General features: G+C 44.4%; 1 protein-coding gene across 1 annotated transcript in view; it reads right to left on the reverse strand.

Annotated features, from left to right (window-relative positions):
- Positions 1-20,142, reverse strand: part of LOC311135730 (active breakpoint cluster region-related protein-like) — a gene marked incomplete at its 3' end in the record, with an annotated part of 228,826 nt that overhangs the window by 104,137 nt on the left and 104,547 nt on the right. The window contains 1 exon segment of the mRNA XM_084169757.1: positions 1,641-1,739. Within this exon segment, the coding sequence (XP_084025883.1) occupies positions 1,641-1,739 (99 nt within the window).

A 20,142-nucleotide genomic window follows, 5' to 3' on the forward strand; every position in this document is an offset into this window, starting at 1 on the left:
ACCATGCTTGACTGTTGGTATGAGGTTCTTACTGTGGAGTGCACTCCACAGCGACGTGTGAGACTGATCAACAACTACAGGAAGCATTTGGTTGGAGTCATTGCAGCTAAAGTTATTGAGAGTGTAAGGGGGCAATTACTTTTTCACACAGGGGCATTGGGTGTTGCATAACTTTGTTAAGGAAATAAATGAAGTAAGTATGTAATTGTTGTGTTATTTGTTCACTTAGGTTCCCTTTATATTAAGTTTTGGTTGAAGATCTGATAACATGCAGTCCCTGGCGGCGTAGTGTGTTACTGATGGTAGGCTTTGTTACTTTGGTCCCAGCTCTCTGCAGGTCATTCACTAGGTCCCCCCGTGTGGTTCTGGGATTTTTGCTCACCGTTCTTGTGATAATTTTGACCCCACGGGGTGAGATCTTGCGTGGAGCCCCAGATCGAGGGAGATTATCAGTGGTCTTGTATGTCTTCCATTTCCTAATAATTGCTCCCACAGTTGATTTCTTCAAACCAAGCTGCTTACCTATTGCAGATTCAGTCTTCCCAGCCTGGTGCAGGTCTACAATTTTGTTTCTGGTGTCCTTTGACAGCTCTTTGGTCTTGGCCATAGTGGAGTTTGGAGTGTGACTGTTTGAGGTTGTGGACAGGTGTCTTTTATACTGATAACAAGTTCAAACAGGTGCCATTAATACAGGTAACGAGTGGAGGACAGAGGAGCCTCTTAAAGAAGAAGTTACAGGTCTGTGAGAGCCAGAAATCTTGCTTGTTTGTAGGTGACCAAATACTTATTTTCCACCATAATTTGCAAATAAATTCATTAAAAATCCTACAATGTGATTTTCTGGATTTTTTTTCTCAATTTGTCTGTCATAGTTGACGTGTACCTATGATGAAAATTACAGGCCTCTCTCATCTTTTTAAGTGGGAGAACTTGCACAATTAGTGGCTGACTAAATAAAAATTTTCCCCACTGTAGTTATATAATTTTTTTTACAAATATGTTTTATTGTCACATACACCGGAGAGGTGTAGCGAAATGTGTTGTTTTACAAATTAGGGTTAAGTGCCTTGCTCAAGGGCACAGATTTTTCACCTTGACGGCTCAGGTATTTCAACCAGTAACCTTTCGGTTACTGGCCCAACACTAACCGCTAGGCTACCTGCCGCACTTCTAACTGCTGTTTCTGTTTAAGACACTGGTGTGTAAAATTGAACCCTGTTAAGTGCTACATCTCATGGTTTGCTCATGAACAAACTGTACTTTGAACATATTGCAGTAGTGCAGAGAGAGACAGGATGTGACATCACGCTGCAGTTGCAGGGGGGACACAGTCAATGTGTTCTCTGGTTCAGGAAACACTTGGCCTTTTTTTCTGTTCTAAATATGACCGACCACTATCCACTAATATCACTCACAGAGATGAGAGCACAGCTTCTCGAAAAGGCATAATGCTTTTAGAAACCCAGTCTCCCATGCGGCCCTACTTGGAGCCACCATGGTGCTGACACACTGGCCTGAGGGCTAATGCTGTCCAGCACAGTCCCACACAGACAGCACTACATAAAGGAAAGGGAAGAGCGGGGGAAAGGCCGCCATATCGTGTCCTTGATAGTGAGTGTGTGTGTGTGTGTGCGTCTCACCAGTAGCAAAGCCTCCAGCTGGTTGATGTAGATCTCCTCACTGGCCAGAAAGCCAGACAGAACCAGTTTCTTCATCTCCATACCCTTTTCTATGTCACCCTGCAGAGACAGAAAGAAAAGGACATCAGTCATACATGCTACTATACACTATTATGATACTACAGTATGTCAAATCAGCGGTGGCCGGGCATGGTGGTGTTCAACACAATACTGTAGTAAACACATTGGATCTGTCAGTAGAGTCACAGCCACGTCAACAAACACTATGGACTGGCTCATACCTTTAAGTGAGGCCTCTCACTGGAAAGGAAAGGATTCAAGTCTTGATGGGAATTGTTGTGTACTGTGTACATAGCTTGCACGAGTGCACATATGTTTGTATTTGTACAAGAGAGGCCATTTTCCTGGTGCCCTCTCCTCTCACGATGAGTCATGGGTACTAGGCAGGCATAGGGCAGTCGAGTCCAAGTGGAGGTGTTTGTTTTGGCCCTGAGAGACAGTGAGGGAGGAGGTAGAAAGAGAGTGTGAGGGAGTGTGTGTGTGTGTGTGTGGGTTGAGAGAGAACCGTGCATGTGTTGTGAGAGAGAGAGCACGAGTGCCTGTGGTGTGTGTGGACAAGGCTGGGCAGGCTCAGACACTCCTTGTTAAAGCAGGACCATGAGCTCACCCTGTCTGCTGTCCTACTAAAAAACACACACACACACACACACACACACACACACCAGGGGTGCCTTTCAAAACGACACACACTAGCCTTCAACAGGTGACACACATACAGTGTCCACCCAGAGAGCACAATGTAAGCTACAGCCCTAGACAGGTGCTTTTGTGTGATCAAAGGGCTCGGTTCTGACAATGCAAACCCATATCACATTTCCTTCCCACTCATGTGGCTCTCAGGGTTGAATTAACCAGTTTTGTCCATCCAGTTCCTTAAAAGTAGTCAGTATGGATTTCAGTATGAATACTATTTCATGTGAAAGGAGAATAGGAGAAGACTCAACAGTCAGATCACATGTATTAATAAAATACTGGCTGTTTATTTTAATACCAAACACATCTGGAAAAAACAACAAGGGTTTAATACCCTTTTGGAAACATTACATAAATGGTACAGTTGTTGTATTTCTCAGTCTTGGGGAAGTCCCACCCAGAAGACTAATAGCCTGTAAACCAAATTTAGAGGCTTTTTGAGCACTCCCATTTATATGCTTTAATTTAAATGTATTCACACTAAGACTTACAGTGGCAATCTGCGATTTGTACATCAGTTTTTGGAATTCTAAAGTAATGATGAGAGACAGGCAGGAAGACGGAGGAACAGGGACCTCCCCTTATTAACCCCAATGACCTCACGGATCCGACTAACACCAATGTCATCACAGTGATTGGACATGGGAGGTTCCACTTCCACTGTCAAGGGTAAGAGGTCTTACTGGTTAGTGGCATGAGACTGAACCACCAGAACTGAGTACAGTCTCTCTCTTACCAGGTCCTACCAGGTGTCCGTTGCTTAAGACATTTCATCTCAAATGAAACTAACCTGGATAAATTATGCTAAACAAAACATTCATCTAGCTCTGACTGCGGATAGCTACAGTGAGGGAAAAAATTATTTGATCCCCTGCTGATTTTGTACGTTTGCCCACTGACAAAGAAATGATCAGTCTATAATTGTAATGGTAGGTTTATTTGAACAGTGAGAGACAGAATAACAACAAAAAAAATCCAGAAAAACGCATGTCAAAAATGTTATAAATTGATTTGCATTTTAATGAGGGAAATAAGTATTTGACCCCTCTGCAAAACATGACTTAGTACTTGGTGGCAAAACCCTTGTTGGCAATCACAGAGGTCAGATGTTTCTTGTAGTTGGCCACCAGGTTTGCACACATCTCAGGAGGGATTTTGTCCCACTTCTCTTTGCAGATCTTCTCCAAGTCATTAAGGTTTTGAGGCTGACGTTTGGCAACTCGAACCTTCAGCTCCCTCCACAGATTTTCTATGGGATTAAGGTCTGGAGACTGGCTAGGCCACTCCAGGACCTTAATGTGCTTCTTCTTGAGCCACTCCTTTGTTGCCTTGGCCATGTGTTTTGGGTCATTGTCATGCTGGAATACCCATCCACGACCCATTTTCAATGCCCTGGCTGAGGGAAGGAGGTTCTCACCCAAGATTTGACGGTACATGGCCCCGTCCATCGTCCCTTTGATGCAGTGAAGTTGTCCTGTCCCCTTTGCAGAAAAACACCCCCAAAGCATAATGTTTCCACCTCCATGTTTGACGGTGGGGATGGTGTTATTGGGGTCATAGGCAGCATTCCTCCTCCTCCAAACACGGCGAGTTGAGTTGATGCCAAAGAGCTCCATTTTGGTCTCATCTGACCACAATACTTTCACCCAGTTCTCCTCTGAATCATTCAGATGTTCATTGGCAAACTTCAGACGGGCATGTATATGTGCTTTCTTGAGCAGGGGGACCTTGCGGGCGCTGCAGGATTTCAGTCCTTCACGGCGTAGTGTGTTACCAATTGTTTTCTTGGTGACTATGGTCCCAGCTGCCTTGAGATCATTGACAAGATCCTCCCGTGTAGTTCTGGGCTGATTCCTCACCGTTCTCATGATCATTGCAACTCCACGAGGTGAGATCTTGCATGGAGCCCCAGGCCGAGGGAGATTGACAGGTCTTTTGTTTCTTCCATTTGCGAATAATCGCACCAACTGTTGTCACCTTCTCACCAAGCTGCTTGGCGATGGTCTGGTACCCCATTCCAGCCTTGTGTAGGTCTACAATCTTGTCCCTGACATCCTTGGAGAGCTCTTTGGTCTTGGCCATGGTGGAGTGTTTGGAATCTGATTGATTGATTGCTTCTGTGGACAGGTGTCTTTTATACAGGTAACAAACTGAGATTAGGAGTACTCCCTTTAAGAGTGTGCTCCTAATCTCAGCTCGTTACCTGTATAAAATACACCTGGGAGCCAGAAACCTTTCCGATTGAGAGGGGGTCAAATACTTATTTCCCTCATTAAAATGCAAATCAATTTATAACATTTTTGACATGCGTTTTTCTGGATTTTTTTGTTGTTATTTTGTCTCTCACTGTTCAAATAAACCTACCATAAAAAGTATAGACTGATCATTTCTTTGTCAGTGGGCAAACGTACAAAATCAGCAGGGGATCAAATACTTTTTTCCCTCACTGTACTTTATTGAGGAAAAATTTACTTACTATGACTGTGATATGTGGTTGTCCCACCTAGCTATCTTAAGATGAATGTATTAACTGTAAGTCGCTCTGGATAAGAGCGTCTGCTAAATGACTAAAATGTGAATCTGTGCCTTTAGGCTCTTACATCGACTGGAAGGAATTTTTGCCCACTGTTCTTTACAGTACTGCTTCAACTGTGTCCTGTTCGATGGCTTTCTTGCATGCATAGCCAGCTTCAAGTCCCCCCAGAGCATTTCGATAGGATTGAAATTTGGGCTTTGACTCGGTCATTCCATTACCCTCCATTTCTTATTTTTGAGCCATTCTGTTGTAGGTTTGCTTTTGTGTTTTGGATAATTGTCCTGTTGCAAGATCCATGTTCGGTTCAGCTTCAGCTTTTTGACAGATGGCCTCACATTCTCCTTAAGAATTCTCTGGTACAATACAGAATTCATGGTTGACTCAATGGATGGCAAGTTGGCCAAGCCCTGAGGCAGCAAAGCAGCCCCAAACCATAATGACACCGCCTCCATGCTTTACGGTTGGTATGAGGTTCTTCTGTTCAAAGGCAGTGTTTGGTTTTCGCCAATAGGTCTGGCATTGCGGCCAAACAACTCCACCTATGACTCATCTGTCCATAGCACATTGTTCCAGTAGTTTTGGTCTTTACCCAGGTGTTGTCTGGCAAATGTCAGTTATGTCTTGATATTCTTTTTTGAGGCTTCTTCCTTCCTGACCTCCCATGTAGGCCACGTTTGTGCAGTCTCTTTCTGACAGTTGACATTGATTGTGGCAAGAGAGGCCTGTAGATCCCTTGATGTTACCCTGGGGATCTTAGAGACTTCTATGAGCATCTTTCGGTCAGCTCTTGGGCTGAATTTGGTGGGACGACCTGTCCTAGGTAGATTGCCAGTGGTGTGGACTTTTCTCCATTTGTAGATGAGCCGTCGGACAGTGGAATGATGTACAGTTGAAGTCGGAAGTTTACATACACTTAGGTTTGAGTCATTAAAGCTCATTTTTCAACCACTCCACAAATTTCTTGTTAACAAACTATAGTTTTGGCAAGTCGGGCAAGTCGGTTAGGACAATTGTTTACAGACAGATTATTTCACTTATAATTCACTGTATCACAATTGCAGTGGGTCAGAAGTTTACATACACTAAGTTGACTGTGCTTTTAAACAGCTTGGAAAATTCCAGAAAATGATGTCACGGCTTTAGAAGCTTCTGATAGGCTAATTGACATAATTTGAGTCAATTGGAGGTGTACCTGTGGATGTATTTCAAGGCCTACCTTCAAACTCAGTGCCTCTTTGCTTGACATCATAGGAAAATCAAAATAAATCAGCCAAGACCTCAGAAGAATATGTGTAGACCTCCACAAGTCTGGTTCATCCTTGGGAGCAATTTCCAAACGCCTGAAGGTACCACGTTCATCTGTACAAACAATAGTACGCAAGTATAAACACCATGGGACCACGCAGCCGTCATACCGCTCAGGAAGGAGACGCGTTCTGTCTCCTAGAGATCAACGTACTTTGGTGCGAAAAGTAGAAATCAATCCCAGAACAACAGCAAAGGACCTTGTGAAGATGCTGGAGGAAACAGGTACAAAAGTATCTATATCCACAGTTAAACAAGTCCTATACCGACATAACCTGAAAGGCCGCTCAGCAAGGAAGAAGCCACTGCTCCAAAACCGCCATAAAAAAGCCAGACTACGGTTTGCAACTGCACATGGGGACAAAGATCGTACTTTTTGGAGAAATGTCCTCTGGTCTGATGAAACAAAAATATAAATGTTTGGCAATAATGACCATCGTTATGTTTGGAGGAAAAAGGGGGTACCTTGCAAGCCGAAGAACACCATCCCAACCGTGAAGCACAGGGGTAGCAGCATCATGCTGTGGGGGTGCTTTGCTGCAGGAGGGACTGGTGCACTTCCCAAAATAGATGGCATCATGAGGAAGGAAAATTATGTGGATATATTGAAGCAACATCTCAAGACATCTGTCAGGAAGTTAAAGCTTGGTCGCAAAATCGGTCTTCCAAATGGACAATGACCCCAAGCATACTTCCAAAGTTGTGGCAAAATGGCTTAAGGACAACAAAGTCAAGGTATTGGAGTGGCCATCACAAAGCCCTGACCTCAATCCTATAGAAAATGTGTGGGCAGAACTGAAAAACCGTGTGCGAGCAAGGATGCCTACAAACCTGACTCAGTTACACCAGCTCTGTCAGGAGGAATGGGCCAAAATTCACCCAACTTATTGTGGGAAGCTTGTGGAAGGCTACCCGAAACGTTTGACCCAAGCTAAACTATTTAAAGGCAATGCTACCTAATACTAATTGAGTGTATGTAAACGTCTGACCCACTGGGAATGTGATGAAAGAAATAAAAGCTGAAATAAATCATTCTCTCTACTATTATTCTGAAATTTCACATTCTTAAAATAAAGTGGTGATCCTAACTGACCTAAGACTATGTACTAGGATTAAATGTCAGGAATTGTGAAAAACAGAGTTTAAATGTATTTGGCTAAGGTGTATGTAAACTTCAGACTTCAACTGTACTTCGAATTGCTTGGAAATGGATTTGTAACCCCTCCCAGACTCATGGGCATCAATAACCTTTCTTCTGAGGGCCTCGGATAGGTCTTTTGATCTTGGCATGATGTGTTACCACACACCCATATGGTTAAGACCAAACAAGACCAAGTTCCTAATCTTTATGGCAGGCTGGACCCTCCTAAGTTTCTCTCTAATGACTTTCTAATCATTTGCACCTGTTTTGATGCACCTGATTCTAATTTAGCCATTTTATGTGATGGTAAAGGTACGGGTGTACTAACTTTTTCTGCATAAGGAAAAAGCATTTTTGTTTATTTTAATTGGGTAACCTTTATCCAAATATGTATGTATGTATGTATCCAAATATGTATGTATGTATGTATCCAAATATGTATGTATGTATCCAAATATGTATGTATGTATGTATGTATGTATGGACGGACGGACGGACAGACGGACGGACAGACGGACGGACAGACGGGACAGACGGGACAGACGGGACAGACGGACAGACGGACAGACGGACAGACGGATAACTTTCCAGGGGATGTACTTACTTTTTCACATGACTGTATATTCTGTAGAACAACAAACATGCCTTTCTGACATGTATAATAAGGAACTACATCAGCTCTACTGATGACATTTCTATCTGCAACGGTCCACAACGTTTGCGTACTAAACGTGACCTAGGAGTTTGCCGCACCTTTTCTAAGAAACCTGCCTAGTTTATGACTTAGCCTGTACTGTACAGTACTCAACCAAGCTGAGTTCAATGTTCTTTTCCCAATCACAGTGGTGCACTGGTTATTGTGTTCTAACCAGGTGACTCAGTTGGTAAGAGGCTGGCTAAGAACAGCACTGACTTTCTCTATCATTCCAACTCAACCGTTAGGAACACACACACATCATGGGCTCCCTGTCACAAACACACAGTAGTCAGCGCGAGGTACGTCACTGAAAGTTTTATACTGATGGCACACAGTACAGACCTAGCCTGCACGTTGGCAGTTTCTTCTCCCTGTCAAATCCGGTTTCCCTCCTTGTAGAGGGGCAGTGGTAGGCTGAGTACAAATCTGAAATGGCACCCTATCCCCTACATAGTGCACTACTTTTGGCCAAAGCACTATGTGGTTAAGCCCTACCTGTAGGAACACACACCCACTTCATGGTCTCCCTGTCACACACACGTCAGTCAGTGCAAGTGATGTCACCGAAAGTTTTATTCTGACAGCATTAACTTCTTCTCTCTCTCTTTCTCCTTCATTCCATCTCTCCTCTCCCCAGAGATAAATACAATGTGACAGGAGGAGAGTAAATCTGGTTCAGACTGGACCATGTCTCCCCCCATCAGGTTGAGGTGTCAATAGGCGCGCTCTGGCCAACACACACACACAACCCTTTCACAGCGGAGGTCTACAAACACATACACACACAGCACGCAGTGACGCCACATTGTGAAAAGACACCAATAAGACTTTCCACTTGGTTATTTTTAGCCAGGCACACAGTACAGACCTAGCCTGTGTATGAGTGAGCAAGCAGTGGTGCGTTGGCAGTTTCTTCCTGCTGTTTTAGTGGTAGGCTGAGGACAAATCTGAAATGGCACCATATTCCCTACATATTGCACTACTTTTGGCCAAAGCCCTATGTTGTCAAGCCCTATCTGGTCAAAATAAGTGCACTTTATAGGGGATAGGGTGCCATTGTGGATGCAGCCTGAGACTCACCCTGAACTGCCTGTGGACAGGAGTCATCAGCATGTCTCCTGGTGTTAGTAGACTCTCCAGGTCCATGTCTCCATACTCAAACACATCCTCATCCTCCAACACTTTGTCCAAGTAGCACAACACCTTCTCTTCATCTACCTCCATGGTCCTCCTAACAAGGCCTGCTTGCGCTCTTGCTCCTTCTCTCCGTTTTGTTCTGTCCCTTCCTTCTTCAGGCTTCTCTCAGCCTGCCCTGGCACATCAGTCCTTCCTCCAGTACAGAAAGCCGGTCTAGTCCTTCCTTCAGGGCCCACAACCCTCCTCAGCCCTCCTTGAAATATTTAACGTTCTGCTGTTTAGTCTCTCTGGCGTTCCTTCTCTGTCTGTCTTTATTTTCTTCCTCTTCTTGTTCCTTCTGTTAAGAGCCAGATAGCCTTTAGCTGGAGCTCCACTTCATTCAGCTGTTGCTGGTGTTGTGCGCAGCAGACACACACATACACACTCGCCTCGTAACACAAACGAACATGACGAGAGAGCGAGCCCCGCCTACCTCCTTCCCTTCCCCCGTCTGTCTTTCTGGTGTTTGTCACTGTTCCGCCTCTGTCGATGAGGCCTCCCACCACCTCTCCTCCTCTCTCCACAGCAACGGCCAGAGAGCACAACCCCCAACCACTTCCTCACAGGGTCTCTCTCTCTCTCTGAGTGAATGCTGTTCTAGGTGTTTGTAATTATAGATCAGAGTTCAGATGCTGTTTCCTGAATAGATAGAGGTTTCTGCACAACCACAGAGTAGGCCTATAGTAGAATGGCTTCGGGACCAAAGAAACATCACCACATACAAAGAGAGGAGTAGAATGGCTTTGTGAGTAACGCATTACCACATATAAAGTAGATAAATGAAAATAAATGGACATAACAGAAATAGATGGTTTATATTTTATGATGTATAAAAAAAGACAGCCAGCACTTGGAATTAAAGCATTACTTAAAAATACATATTTTCAGCAGTCAAACTGATCTTTCTAAATTCCAGTGTGATCTGGTGATGAAGATCTGAGTGCATAACATAAAAGACATTACTTATTATGTCCGCATGCATGAGTACACACACACACACACACACACACACACACACACAGGGTGCCCTTCAGTATTGCTGAAGCAGGGTGGTGACTTAGCAAATAAAATAAGTGTCAGTGTTGGTTTTCCCCTAATAGACCCATGGCCATGCTCCCTTGTGAGGTCAGCACAACCAAACAGTGAGTCAGTGACTGGACAGACAGACACTTATAACAGGCCTGTGGAATGGACCTCCCACTGTCTAATAGCCTTCAGACTCCATGGAGAGGGTCTAAAATAGTGTCCATGAAAAGATCTAGTCAATTAGAAGTAGTATGTGACCCTGTTAGACATAGGGACACTGTTGCCACAACAGAGGTTTTCTGTTAGGGGTTTTATTTACAATTTTAGAACCTCAAACTTTTAACCTGCATTTCACAAGAGATAAGCATTTATAGCTTTTCAGTTCTGCAAATAATGTAAGGGTGAAATAATTAAATGTCTTATTTTCACCTCTATTGACCATACCTTACAAGTGTACAGACACATTACATTTTATATCAAATTAATTTAGGATATTACATTTAAAAAAACAGGATGTGAGAAAACAGTGAGGGAGATCCTAACTGAAGAAGCAGCAAACAGACATCTAAAAACACAATCTCGTCAACCTTCAAAATAGGAAAATGGCTTCCTGCAAGTCATGGAGAAAAAGGCGTCAATTTGGGTTTGAGTGGTTCCCCTTTCCTCAGAGCTCTGCAGGCCGGCCAACCAACCAGTGGTCAAAATGCTGATCAGGTGACCAATGAGAGAGAGGGATGGTGGTCGGTGGAAGGAGAACCTTGAAGTTCTCCTGAGGCAGCAGTATTGCTGACATAAAGCAGAGCAGATTGCGTGATTTAAAGAGGAAAGATAAATCCTGATGGAACTGACTGAGACACGCAGGGAAATTATTGGCAATAATTGCTACTACCTCTCATATACAGTGGGGAGAAAGAGTATTTGATACTTTGCCAATTTTGCAGGTTTTCCTACTTACAAAGCATGTAGAGGTCTGTAATTTTTTATCATAGGTACACTTCAACTGTGAGAGACGGAATCTAAAACAAAAATCCAGAAAATCACATTGTATGATTTTTAAGTAATTAATTTGCATAATATTGCATGACATAAATATTTGATACATCAGAAAAGCAGAACTTAATATTTGGTACAGAAACCTTTGTTTGCAATTACAGAGATCATACGTTTCCTGTAGGTCTTGACCAGGTTTGCACACACTGCAGCAGGGATTTTGGCCCACTCCTCCATACAGACCTTCTCCAGATCCTTCAGGTTTCGGGGCTGTCACTGGGCAATACGGACTTTCAGCTCCATCCAAATATTTTCTATTGGGTTCAGGTCTGAAGACTGGCTAGGCCACTCCAGGACCTTGAGATGCTTCTTACGGAGCCACTCCTTAGTTGCCCTGGCTGTGTGTTTCGGGTCGTTGTCATGCTGGAAGACCCAGCCACGACCCATCTTCAATGCTCTTACTGAGGGAAGGAGGTTGTTGGCCAAGATCTCGCGATACATGGCCCCATCCATCCTCCCCTCAATGCGGTGCAGTCGTCCTGTCCCCTTTGCAGAAAAGCATCCCCAAAGAATGATGTTTCCACCTCCATGCTTCACGGTTGGGATGGTGTTCTTGGGGTTGTACTCACCCTTCGTCTTCCTCCAAAGACGGCGAGTGGAGTTTAGACCAAAAAGCTCTATTTTTGTCTCATCAGACCACATGACCTTCTCCGTTTCCTCCTCTGGATCATCCAGATGGTCATTGGCAAACTTCAGACGGGCCTGGATATGCGCTGGCTTGAGCAGGGGGACCTTGCGTGCGCTGCAGGATTTTAATCCATGACGGCGTAGTGTGTTACTAATGGTTTTCTTTGAGACTGTGGTCCCAGCTCTCTTCAGGTCATTGACCAGGTCCTGCCGTGTAGTTCTGGGCTGATCCCTCACCTTCCTCATGATCATTGATGGCCCACAAGGTGAGATCTTGCATGGAGCCCCAGACCGAGGGTGATTGACCGTCATCTTGAACTTCTTCCATTTTCTAATAATTGCGCCAACAGTTGTTTCCTTCTCACCAAGCTGCTTGCCTATTGTCCTGTAGCACATCCCAGCCTTGTGCAGGTCTACAATTTTATCCCTGATGTCCTTACACAGCTCTCTGGTCTTGGCCATTGTGGAGAGGTTGGAGTCTGTTTGATTGAGTGTGTTTTTTTGATGGGCGGCAGGTAGCTTAGTGGTTAAGAGCGTTGTGCCAGTAACCGAAAGGTCGCTGGTTCTAATCCCTGAGCCGACTAGGTGAAAAATCTGTCGGTGTGCCCTTGAACAAGGCACTTAACCCTAATTGCTCCTGTAAGTCGCTCTGGATAAGAGCGTCTGCTAAATGACTAAAATGTCAAATGTAAAAATGGCACACCTGTATTTGGGGAGTTTCTCCCATTCATCTCTGCAGATCCTCTCAAGCTCTGTCATGTTGGATGGGGCGCTTCACTGCATAGCTTTTTTCAGGTCTCTCCAGAGATGTTCGATCGGGTTCAAGTCCGGGCTCTTGCTGGGCCACTCAAGGACATTCAGAGACTTGTCCCGAAGCCACTCCTTTGTTGTCTTGGCTGTGTGCTTAGGGTCATTGTTCTGTTGGAAGGTGAACCTTCGCCCCATTCTGAGGTCCTGAGTGCTCTGGAGCAGGTTTTAATCAATGATCTCTCTGTACTTTGTTCCGTTCATCTTTCCCTCGATCCTGACTAGTCTCCCAGTCCCTGCAGCAGAATAACATCCACACAGCATGATGCTGCCACCACCATGTTTAACCGTAGGGATGGTGCCAGGTTTCCTCCAGATGTGACGCTTGGCATTCAGGCCAAAGAGTTCAATCTTCGTTTCATCAGACCAGATAATCTTGTTTCTCATGGTCAGAGTCCTTTAGGTGCCTTTTGGCAAACTCCAAGTGGGCTGTCATGTGCCTTTTACTGAGGAGTGGCTTCCGTCTGGCCACTCTACCATAAAGGCCTGATTGGTGGAGTGCTGTCTCGGAGCTCTACGGACAATTCATTCGACCTCATGGCTTGGTTGTTGCTCTGACATGCACTGTCAACGGCGGGACCTTATATAGACAGGTGTGTGCCTTTCCAAACCATGTCCAATCAATGTAATTTACCACAGGTGGACTCCAATCAAGTTGTAGAAACATCTCAAGGATGATCAATGGAAACAGGATGCACCTGAGCTCAATTTCAAGTCTCATAGCAAAGGGTCTGAATACTTACGTAAATAAGGTATCTGTTTTTTATTTCTAATACATTTGCAAACATTTCTAAAAACCTGTTTTTGCTTCGTCATTATGGGGTATTGTGTGTAGATTGATGATAATTGTTTATTTTATCCATTATAGAATAAGGCTGTAACGTAACAAAATGTGGAAAAAGGAAAGGGGTCTGAATACTTTACCAATGCACTCTATTTTTACATATCGTCCAGGGTAGGGGAGGGAATGGCCGGCAGGGATGTAGCTCAGTTGATAGAGCATGGCGTTTGCAACGCCAGGGTTGTGGGTTCGATTCCCACGGGGGGCCAGTATAAAAAAATAAAATAATATGTATTCACTAACTGTAAGTCGCTCTGGATAAGAGCGTCTGCTAAATGACTAAAATGTAAATGTAAATGTAAATATAGAAAGTCTCCATTTAACAACACTCATACAGTAACTAGCCTACATTTGCATAACTAATTGACACTTCAGTTTTCAACCCAACACTAGATACTCATCACTGCTCAATCAACAGCAAATTCAGATTTTAGACAGTCTTCCTGGCAGGAATGAATAGCCACTATAGCCTTGTTCACACTGCAGTCCTTAATTCTCAAATCAGTTTAGTTTCTCAAATCCGTTTTGGAATACTGACTGTCCATACGGCAAGTTACAAGTGACCAAATCTAATGTGTGTGTTCAGATAGCAATCATCTGCTGCGCTATTTGTCATAGTAACACCGGTTGTGTACACAGTGGTGTAGGCTGATTGGGGACACAGTCTTTTTTGCGCCATTTCGCCCAGTGGGCGGTGCTATACGTCACCATGGGTGTGGGTTTCAAAGTGCAAGGACTGTCCAATGCATGTCCACATTCAACCGAGAACTCTCCGCCTGGGACCTCATTTACATTTAAGTCATTAAGCAGACGCTCTTGTCCAGAGCGACTTACAGTTAGAGCATTCATCTTAAGATAGCTAGGTGGGACACATATCACAGTCATAGTAAGTACATTTTCTCTCAAAGTAGCTATCAGCAAAGCCAGAGCTATTAAGAGAGGGGGGGGGGGGGGATTATTTAAGATATTCTTTGAAGAGGTAGGGTTTCAGATATATTCGGAAGATGGGCAGGGACTCTGCTGTCCTAGCTTCAGGGGGAAGCTGGTTCCACTATTGGGGTGCCAGGACAGAGAGGAGCTTGGACTTGGCTGAGAGGGAGTTGCCCTCCCGTAGGGGTGGGAGGGCCAAGAGACCAGTGGCAGAACAGAGTTCTCAGGTTGGGATGTAGGGTTTGAGCAGAGCCTGACGGTAGGGAGGGGCAATTCCTCTTGCTGCTCCATAGGCAACTATCATGGTCTTGTAACTTCTTCACCGACATCACTATGGTGGGTTTATACGTTATAGTTTACAATTGCACTTTCATATTAGTACATAATTTTGCTTTATTTGAAGTAACGATAGCTAGCTACCAAATGGCTGGACCAGTTTTCCCAAAAGTGAACGATGGTGCAACGTCAAGTTTTGCTTGCTAGCCAACCAACAACGTCAACGCCGCTATCAATCCAATCTACTATATTTACCTGAATGAAATATATGAAACTGATCATGACTAGATTTAACCTCATTTCACTGTGATTGGTTAGTCAACATGAAATAATACCTGTATACTGTCAATCACTGAGATTAATGATTTGCATTTAGATGAACAAAATCAGATTGACTGTTCCCTGTCCAAATGTAATCAATACTTCAGGTCAGTATGATCAATGATCATGCCTAAATACATTGCTATGCATATGTGTGTGAGTTGTACAGTAGTAGACCTAGCTGCATAAACTGTGTGTGTGAACATCTGTCTCTCTCCCTATACTTCACAATATGTAGACTTCTTCAATTACTAAAAACGTTTATCCAACTGAAGAAATCTATTAATGTGTGTGATATGGTGTGAGTTTTACAGTATACTTAGCTACATAAGCTGTATGTGTGTGAGCATCTCTCACCTCAGTGGTGTTTCAGTAGTTAGCTACCACATGTTCTTCTCGAACTGTCAACAGAGTAGCTTGCAAGCAACAAGATATGCCAAATAACAGTCTAAAAAGCCCTTGAAGGAAAATAAATCAGATCTCACCATTCAGACACAAGTCGCATGGCCAGGAATCAATGTATCTGATTTCAAACCACCTACGATGGTGGTTTGACATGTGGCTTGAAATATCAGATTTGTTGGCTATACAGACTGCAGGAAAAAGAACAGATTCGAATCGGATATGCAAAACAAATAGGATTTGAGTCACTTCAAACTGCCAATGTGAACAAGGCTTATGTCTTCTGACCATTGCCTCTCATGAGTCATCCTTTTGCAGATCAATTTGCTGTGTAAGCCCACTGCAGAAGTTACTGCTGCAGAGGAAATGTCTGTTGGTGCGCTGTCTCTCTCCCACCACTAGGTGGAGAAGGAGCTGTACCAGTGGCCTGTCCAGTACAATAGTACAAGAGGAAGGAAACCTGTTGGGTCATATGATTGCTAGCTACTCTGTTGGAACAACTGACACTGTTGTTCTATTCAGCATGAAGTAGAGATTTCAGGTGTATAAAATAAGTCAGTTTCTGACTAAAAGCTGTCTCTCCTTAGTTCACACTACAGTGAGAAGTAACACTACAAACCACACTCCAAGCATCAGCTTTTTTCCATTAACTATTTACACAAATTCCATTTTTGTATGGCTGTCACACACAACCTTTCAGTCAGCCTGAGGCCTTTGTTTAAAGAGAGGTCAGGACGGGGTCAGCTCTGTCCCTGCCGAGAGCCCAGTGTGTGAGGATCGAGAGACACACCTGCACACACACAGTGCTACTGACCTATTGTCACTACTCCCACCACTGGCATTAATACAGCACCCCTTGGGTCCTGCTCATTGAGGGGGTATTCCCAACAACTGGGTTAGTGTATTACCATTCAGACAGTCATTAAAGTCAGGCCTATTTCTTGTCCCTTTGTCATGCAGGTTACTTATACTAAACTGATAGCAATGCTGCCATAAATGGGTTATCTGCTGTGCTGAGTTCTGACATCCTAGGCACATTCACACTGCACCTTAGCCCAGGGCTAAGAGCCTGCTTAGCCCTGGGCTAAGGGAGATTTTAGCCCGGGGTTAAGCGAGTGTTCACACATGCACATTCTAAAGTGGGCAAGCACCAACCTTAGCCCAGGGCTAGTTGGCCCTGCTCCGGAGCAGGGTTAGCACCGGCTTTTGGGGGCTAGCCCGGAAACACGGTGCCAAAATAGCCAGTGGAAACAAGGTAAAGAACAACGCATAGTATTTTCACTGTCCAATCACAAAAGCTACACTTATTTTGCATATGCTTGTGATGCCTGTGACGCATTCTGCAGCTATTTTGATAAGTACATTTCTACTATTTCATCCTTCCTTCTGGAGAAAAAAAAACGAACTCTACAGCTGGAAGGGCAACAAACACTAAATTTCCATCTTTTTTCATAGCTTTTTTATTGACATTTAATTCGATATTACTATGCATAATAATAATAATAATAATAATAATAATATTGCATGATTTTGCCTGGATCAGAAAAGTTTGTCTCAACCGTGCACAGCATTCTCTGTACAGGGGCGAGATCACATTTCAAAAGTGAAACATTGTTTCCGAGGTCAGACAGGCAGACAGCAAAGTTTATAAACCATCACTGTTGGAAACAAAATGCTAGGCTTGAAGCAAGAGGAAATAATGTCTTAATAAATACCTTACTTATAACATTGGTTGTGTGGCCGAGATAGATTGTTGGTCGCATGTTGTGTTTGTCCGTTAGCTCAGGGCATTGGAATACACGTGAATCCTTAGCCCATGGCTAAAGCTTAGCCCAGGGTTAACAAATGCTTGTGTGAACACAGGATAAGATAGCCCAGGGACAGTCTTAGCCTGGGGCTAAGAACGATGCAGTGTGAGGACAGCAGATTGTAGCTTAATGCTAATAGCTGCCGATGTCATTCCGAGGCTGTGAATGCAGCACCTGCAGTGTTATGGTGAAGATAGAATTCTAGTGGTTAATTACATGGGCCTACAGGAAGTGGGTAGTGGAGGACTTCATTACCCACAAAGCATAGTGGCTTTCTTCTCAAACTGTGTTTTGACTGGTCGATCTCCAAGGCATTCCTAGTCAATCGCCAAACATTTCTGTAAAAACCCAACGATAAAGCCTTGTGTTCCTTTTTTTATTATTTTTTTGGGCTGTTGGCGGTAGGTGCACCTGATTCAGCTGCCCTGCGTGCCGGGTAGGCAAATTGTTGCCATTTTGAACCATTTCATGTGGCTTAAGGTACAAACTCTGCCTTCCCGGCGGGCCCGGAGATCAAATCAAGTGCCCTATAGGCCTACCGCTGGCCAATCGTATGGCTCAGATTACCATGCCTGCCGTAACGTAACAGGCATAAAAGAAAGCTCCAGCAAAGTTGATACTGTGAGATTTCAAAACGTTAAAAAAAATTACTAGAGAGAGACTGTCAACGAATACAGCTGCTGTTTTTATGAGTGAGTTCATGTTTAAGTTCTTACTCAGCACTGTCAACAGTTTGTATTCAACACTTTTATAAGCCATAAAATGCGCGTTCTTCCTATTTCCACTCAGCACTACAACAAGTACTGCAGCCATAATGAATGAGTAGGAAAGTGTATCTATAGGCTTGCGTTGCTGTTATTATTAGCGGCTTGGGTTTTTCTAATATCTAGGAATATTTCACTTTCTCTGTTCATAGGAGTAACAACATGAATTTGTGTACGAGGCAGCACCATCAGCTGGAAGACGGAGTCCCTTTTTGGTACTGTAGGCATTCCTTTTGTCCAGGTGGGAAAGGGCAGTGTGGAGTGCGATTGAGATTGAGATTGCATCATCTGTGGATCTGTTGGGGTGGTACGCGAATTGGAGTGGGTCTAGGGTTTCCGGGATGATGGTGTTGATGTGAGCCATGTCCAGCCTTTCAAAGCACTTCATGGCTACCGACGTGAGTGCTACGGGGCGGTAATCATTTAGGCAGGTTACCTTCGCTTTCTTGGGCACAGGGACTATGGTGGTCTGCTTGAAACATGTAGGTTTTACAGACACGGTCAGGGAGAGGTTGAAAATGTCAGTGAAGACATTTGCCAATTGGTCCTCACATGCTTTGAGCACACGTCCTGGTAATCTGTCTGGCCCCGCGGCTTTGTGAATGTTGACCTGTTTAAAAGGTATTTTTCACATCGGCTACGGAGAGCGTGATCACACAGTTGTCCGGAACAGCTGATGCTCTCATGCATGCTTCAGTGTTGCTTGCTTCGAAGCGAGCATAAAAGGCATTTAGCTTGTCTGGTAGGCTCGAGTCACTGGGCAGCTTGCGGCTGGGTTTCCCTTTGTAGTCCGTAATAGTTTGCAAGCCCTGCCACATCCGACGAGCGTCAGAGCCGGTGTGGTAGGATTCAATCTTAGTCCTGTATTGGCACTTTGCCTGTTTGATGGTTCGGCTGAGGGCGTAGCGGGATTGCTTATAAGCGTCCGGATTAGTGTCCCGCTCCTTGAAAGCGGCAGCTCTATCCATTAGCTCGGTGCAGATGTTGCCTGACCTATATCCATCCTGCCCTGCCTTTCGAAAGTTTTTGAAAGCCAAGTTAACAAACAGATCACCGACCATTTCGAATCCCACCGTACCTTCTCCGCTATGCAAATCCGGTTTCCGAGATGGTCATGGGTGCACTTCAGCCACGCTCAAGGTCCTAAACGATATTATAACCGCGATCGATAATAGACAGTACTGTGCAGCCGTCTTCATCGACCTGGCCAAGGCTTCGACTCTGTCAACCACCGCATTCTTATTGGCAGACTAAATAGCCTTGGTTTCTCAAATGACTGCCTCGCCTGGTTCACCAACTACTTCTCAGATAGAGTTCAATGTGTCAAATCGGAAGGCCTTGTGTCTGGACCTATGGCAGTCTCTATGGGGGTGCCACAGGGTTCAATTCTTGGGCCAACTCTTTTCTCCGTGTATATCAATGATGTCGCTCTTGCTGCTGGTGACTCTCAGATCCACCTCTACGCAGACGACACCATTTTGTATACATCTGGCCCTTCATTGGACACTGTGTTAACAAACCTCCAAACGAGCTTAAATGCCATACAACACTACTTCAGTAGCCTCCAACTGCTCTTAAACACTAGTAAAACTAAATGCATGCTCTTCAATCGAACGCTGCTGGCACCCGCCCACCCGACTAGAATCACTACTCTCGACGGGTCTGACCTAGAGTATGTGGACAACTACAAATACCTAGGTGTCTGGTTAGACTGTAAACTCTCCTTCCAGACTCACATCTCCAACTAAGAATCTCCAATCCAAAGTTAAATCCAGAATCGGCTTCCTATTTCGCAACAAAGCCTCCTTCACTCATGCTGCCAAACATGCCCTCGTAAAACTGACTATCCTACCGATCCTTGACTTCGGCGATGTCATTTACAAAATAGCCTCCAACACTCTACTCAGCAAATTGGATGTAGTCTATCACAGTGCCATCCGTTTTGTCTCCAAAGCCCCATACACTACCCACCACTGTGACCTGTACGCTCTTGTTGGCTGGTCCTCATTACATGTTCGTCGTCAAACCCACTGGCTCCAGGC

Source organism: Coregonus lavaretus, assembly GCF_964263955.1.
Source record: "Coregonus lavaretus genome assembly, chromosome: 10".
Lineage (NCBI taxonomy): Eukaryota > Metazoa > Chordata > Actinopteri > Salmoniformes > Salmonidae > Coregonus > Coregonus lavaretus.